This window comes from Scaptodrosophila lebanonensis, unplaced genomic scaffold (genome assembly GCF_003285725.1).
Source record: "Scaptodrosophila lebanonensis strain 11010-0011.00,11010-0021.00 unplaced genomic scaffold, SlebRS2 tig00001412-arrow-pilon, whole genome shotgun sequence".
NCBI classification, from domain to species: domain Eukaryota; kingdom Metazoa; phylum Arthropoda; class Insecta; order Diptera; family Drosophilidae; genus Scaptodrosophila; species Scaptodrosophila lebanonensis.
This window is the reverse complement of record NW_022060739.1, coordinates 10,500,777-10,506,652: the sequence shown is the minus strand read 5'-3', so window position 1 is coordinate 10,506,652 and position 5,876 is coordinate 10,500,777. Positions and strand designations below refer to the sequence as shown.

The window sequence follows — 5,876 nt, the reverse complement described above, 5'->3', positions numbered from 1 at the left end:
CTTCTCTTGCCAGACTTCTCATTGAATTAAGATCTTAGCTGGCATATAGTCCTGGCTAAAAAGCGCATGAATGGCATTTACATACTACGAGCATGTTCTATAGGTTCAAGCAATCTAAGCTCTAACTATTTACATTTAGACTTGCTCCATTACTCTCGCTAGACTTCTCATCGAATTACAGAACTTCTCTGCCATAAATTCGTGGTTTTGAGCAGCATCGTCCAGGAGTCTGTGGTGTATGTTCTATATGTATGGACCCTAGTGGCGTACATGCATCATATATGCGGCTTAAAGTCCATTAATTACTTTTAGCCACCGTAATAAAAATTAATTTTTATTAAAAGTCAGGCGCGGTGCGTGCATAAATCCTTGTCTTGAACACATTTCGTGCGGAGGCGTGTTGCAATATTTATGAGAATTTATTGTGGCGGAATCGACAACCGAGCGACTTTTGGCCATTTTACGAGTGCGGCGTGCAGGTAGCTTTCCCTCCTGGATGCATAAATCAGTGGGAAATTAATAAATGGCCATTGAAGGGCTTAAGCGACATGTCAAATGTTTGAATGGCGAAAATGTAAAATTTGTACAGAGACAGCCTTTTTTTCATTTCAACTATTTCACAAGTCATATACTCGTATGTTTTATTTAATTTCAATATAAACACCAGATTCTCTGTTATTTTTATATACTTTTTTGTCCATCATTACTGGCGGATATTGAAAGCTGCGGTTGTGTGTGTGAGTGTGTGTTGTTTGCTGTGGCTCGTTTATTTGAATTTAATATTCATGGTTATAAATATTAATACACAGACACACACACACACACACACCCTCTCATATACAGACCCATCTCTATATACAGCGAGGGGGCAAATGAGTGGCGCTTTGGGGCATCGTGCTGGAGGCATGGCCGCCGGAGCGAAAATTGCATTGAAATATTGTGCAATATGCCTGTTTGTTATTTGTGTTGTGCCATTATTTTTGTTAAACAATTTCCTGGTCCTGCCAGAGCACATGTAAATATAAATTTTATTATTAATATTTCCTATTAAAAACTCTACAAATATGCCAACCGCTCTCGCAAAGCTTTTCATAACTTTTGCTGCAATTGTAAAAATTACACTTTGTTCACTTTTGCATTTCAACTCACTTTTTTCCACTATTCTGCTTGCATTCAGATGAATTGGCGGCATTCCTTTTGAATTCCCCGCAAAATATTCGCATGAAAAGTGCAAAAACAGCGGAAAAGCTTACAATAACACATAAATATGTATGATTAAGCCACAATGTGTGTGTGTGTGTGTGTGTGTGTGTGTGTGTGTGTGTGCATTTATAATGACAAGGCGCTTAACTTTTGTTGCATGAAAAAATATGAACATATGTGGACAGGGAAGCGGCTTAAGTTAAGAAGCAGAGAGCTGCATAGTTTGCACATTTTTCATTCACTGTAGCCGTATTTGAATAAAAAGTGTATATTATATTTAATATGCAGAAGTAGACGTGGAATATCGCACAAGCTATATGTTTCCGATCACACATGGGACATTGGTTAGTCTGTATGAACGCAAGGATCTCGAGAAGTCCGACAAATTTTGGTGTAGTATTCTGCAGAGATGGATAAGTTTTCCCTCTGCATCCTTCTAATAGATAGGTGCAGTTATACAAGTAGCTCCTACAAGTAATAGAAATTAGTTTCCAACCATTGTAATCACAGCTTCTTTTAGACATCTTGCTCTTTGATCCTAAATGGAGAAATATAATTGTAATTACCTGATATCAACAATGCGGAATAAGTCATATAATTAGGTTATAAAGTCTTTCTGCTTCTGTGCAGATTAATCTCTCCAACTTGCAAATAATGCAGAACCAGCCTTACAGCCTTTAAGATTGAAATATAGGAATTTCTGAATGTAATTTAGTAAATAATGGACCTTGAGTGACAGTATTGTTTCTATTTATTTCCCAATTATTACCGTTTAAAGCTCATTTCGCAGAAGTATATTCTTTTCATATCCGAAATAACTCCACTATTATTTCAGTAGAAAGTACTCGAATTGCTGAATTTCTTTTCTGAATTGTTAAATGCCCAAAAATTATCTTAAGTCGCGGAGTTTTATTTTTCAAGAGAGTTGAGCCTAGATTTCTGCTTTTTTAAAATGTTTTAAGTCATTAAGAAATGAATATGCTTGTGCCTTATTCTTTAACTACACCTATTCGACAGTTATCGGCATTATGCAGAAATAGGGCGAAATTCCATGAACTGAGGCAACATTTAAGGCCCACATGATTAAATGTAGCGCCATTTGCTCAAATTCTCAGACACTTAAGAATAACAAGTTCGATAATTAAATCATCTTTATGCCTCAGCTCAGAAAACATTTCAATGAGCAAGCGCTCAAATATAAATAATGTGGCCAACTAATGCGTAAAATATACGGCATTATGCATTAATAATACAAATTTCTGCGAATTTCGTCTAATTTAGAAGCGAGTGAGCAACGATCTAAGGTGGGTGAGTGGAGGGCTGGCTGGAGGGGGAGTGGCATTCAAACAAACCTGAAGCTGTCATAGTGCCAAGAAAAATGAACTTGTGCGACGTCATAGTTACAGCTGTCGCTGCCATTGCCGCTTCATTGACCGACTGACTGACTGACTGACTGACTGAATGGATGAATGAGGGAACGACAAGTCGGGGACGCACAGACGATGTGCTTTGCATATTTATTTATTTATTTTTTTGAGCAAATGTATAAATGAGTGGTGGACGCCGAAGGTGATTCATACTCGCAGCGCATATTTAATTGCTGCTGAATGAATGAATGAATGCTTGAGCGAATGACTGACCAACACGAGAGTTAGAGAGATAGGGAGATAGATGAGAGATGAGAGTGTTGTGTGTGACTCAGCTCGTGCGTAGGCTTAGAACGCTGATTTTTGTATATAACTCGAAGTCGAGCTCAAACGCAGCTTAGTAGCAACATTTGTCCAAGAAGCGAAGAAGCAGCCGTTTGTGCGTAAGTTTCACAAAAACAATTATTAGTGCAAGCAAACTAGAAATTTAAATAAATGTTCAAAAGCATGCTGCTTGGCTTAAATTGTTTAACGCACTTCCAGAATCATTTCATGGCTAACTCTTAACTGTTGTTGCTTGTGTAGATATTTTTGTAAACCAAGTGAATTTCCCAAGCTAAATCGTTCTTTGAGTTTATAAAATAAATTGTTATTTCGAAAACGAAGCAAACTCAAACTATAAAAGCTAATTCAGTTTTGAATGCCAATGTTGTTCATTATTAACAACTCAATTTTGTAAAAAGTTGCTTACAATAACTTCAGCTAATCACAAGTACGGAACACGGCTTTTACTAAAACTCCATATGCTTTGATTGGCCCCAAAAATAATTGAAACTTTTATTCATTTATTTGCATCAACAACCAACCACCCACCCACCCACACACACACACACACACACCGTGCACTGCCACCCATATGCCACACAACCACACGCACACTGCTGCACAGCACTCAACAAACATCAGAGCTGCAGAAACAACAGCAACAACAACAATAAGCACACTAGCACCCCACCTGCCCACAGGAGACGCCATTGCGGAGAGCCAAGAAGACAGCGCACCGGTCGAGCCATTGCCAGAAAACAGCCATTTGATGGCAGCCGTACTTGAGGACATCGAGAACATGGAGCAGTTGGAGGCTGTGAGCCACCTGGCCCAGGACATTGCTGCTGTGGCGGACGAGTCGGAGGCACAGACAATTGCGCTTAATGAGGAAACGGAAACGTTGCATCACAGCGAGGGCGAGATGGAGAGCGACAGTCACAGCGACAGCGACAGCGACATCGAAGACCACCATGAGTCAGCGGCCATTGAGAGCATCGGCGTTGAGTCACCGGCCGCTGAAGCTGAAGCACCTCAGGCAGCGCCACAAGAGCCGCAAAAGCAGAAGGAGCGCGAGGAATTGGAATCGTCGGACGATGAGGAGAGCGGCGCCGGCGAGCATGTCGAGATGAGTCCCACATTCAATGCCGAATGGGAAACACTTGCCGAAGACTTGGCCAATAAGAATGATGCGGCTAACGATCTCAGCAACCACATCGACGAGAGTTTCGAGCACTTGGCGCCCATAGACCTGTCCCACGACATTGCTGTCAATGACATTGCCGCTGCGAATGCACAGTTCCCCTATAACCCCGATGCCGAGCTAATCGACATCAGCAACGTCCAAATGCTGCCGAAGTTTGAGAAGCTCACCCTGGCCATCGCACCGGCTGTGGAGCAGCAGCAGCAGCCGGAAGAAGAGGAACTGGAGATGGCAGAAACGCTGCTCCAGTGAATCTAGCCTATAGCATCTACTATATATATACATAGTTCTTAGCCTTTAGCATATTACGCATATTACTAGCTTATATACTCATTGTTCGAGCAGCCGCTCTAAATTTGGCCGATCATGTACATATTTATTGAGCACATCTATTCACATAAGCCGTCATGAATTGTTCAAAAGTATTACACAACAAGTGCAGATTTGTGCATGCGTGTCTATTTATTTATTTTCATAAACCATATACGAGATATCATGGAATTGTTTATTTATTTTGGCTATGACTTAAGCATTTGGGAGTCTTTTGTCAAAGTTTTGAAAGGTCTTGCTGGTATTTCCGAATTACTCTCAAATGAGAAGGTCCCCGATGACTTCTACGCTAAAGTAAACACACTTTAGTGCTGATTAAAATAATTAAATCACAACTTAATATTAACACTGCACTACAAATGCATCTGTTTAATATAATTGAAAGCATTCGACTGGGTCGGTAATGTTCTTGCCATGTCGATTGGATTGGAATTAGACTTTACTGTCGACCATTTATGGCCTTGGAAAGCTAAATGTATTTCCCTCCACTACTTCACTATTAGTGGCAGAAAGAGTTTGTAAATTGTATTTCTTTCCCTTTCGGCTCCGTGCGGATACATAATTAGAACTGATCATTATAAGCTTTGGATAAACTAATAACTACTTGTAATCTTTAATCGTTTTTCAATTACAAATAAGTGATCCAAAGTATTGTTATTGAAATGCTTTTGATGCGCAGTAACGTATATTGATACTAACTGATATCAGAACTGCAAAACATACTTTCAAAACTGTAAGAATAGTTCATTTTGAATCTTTACGGCATCTCTCCTCTCGACACTGAATACTGCAGTTCCGATATGGAATTGAGTAGAGTGCAGCAAACGAAGAACAATACAAATTTCCGATTGCAAATCTGTTGCTGGTTCCATATATGATTCCGGATCGGTTGAATATACTGTCGCAGATCAAGGCAAGTGTTCTGCAAAGGATCAAAAAAGTTGATCTAACAAAGGACTGTGTGTCCGATTGCCATTTCTAACCTTACAGCTCAGAAGTCTGGCAAAGTACACTTCGGCAGCTTGCAAGCTGAATATTTCGATGCGGAAGGCATAGTCCTTCAAATGCTCACTTATTTTAGTTATGTAATCGTTGCTCAGCGCAATAAGCAGCATATTGATTATTGGCGCTAAACAAGCTCCCAGTCGACTGCGCGTCACAGCAGTCCACTTTTCCAAGGCACTTGTGTGGCTCATACAAAAGATGATAAGCAGAGTGTTTGCCCAATCCATAATCATGTTCAGTATGGTGGAGAATAAATTGTCAGCTACGGGCAACCACAATAGGATGACGTGTTGATGCGCAACAATAATGTCCCCATATAGGGCGTAGAAGTCGAGCAATCTGCATCGCATTTGCAGCGAGGGAGTCCCGCCCCGCTGCAGGGATCGCAAGTAATGTCTAAGAAAGTCCAGAAGTGTTTTGAGCCAAGCCAAGAGTAGCAGCTGGTA

The 5,876-nt window shown here is 40.5% G+C and overlaps 1 protein-coding gene across 1 annotated transcript; it reads left to right on the top strand.

Annotated features, from left to right (window-relative positions):
• Positions 1-2,995: 2,995 nt before the first annotated feature.
• On the top strand, positions 2,996-4,591 carry LOC115631601. The gene is made up of 2 exons (XM_030528403.1): positions 2,996-3,013; positions 3,520-4,591. Exon 2 carries the CDS (start codon positions 3,664-3,666, stop codon positions 4,345-4,347), a length of 684 nt encoding a protein of 227 aa, XP_030384263.1. The 5' UTR covers positions 2,996-3,013; positions 3,520-3,663; the 3' UTR covers positions 4,348-4,591.
• Positions 4,592-5,876: the final 1,285 nt, after the last annotated feature.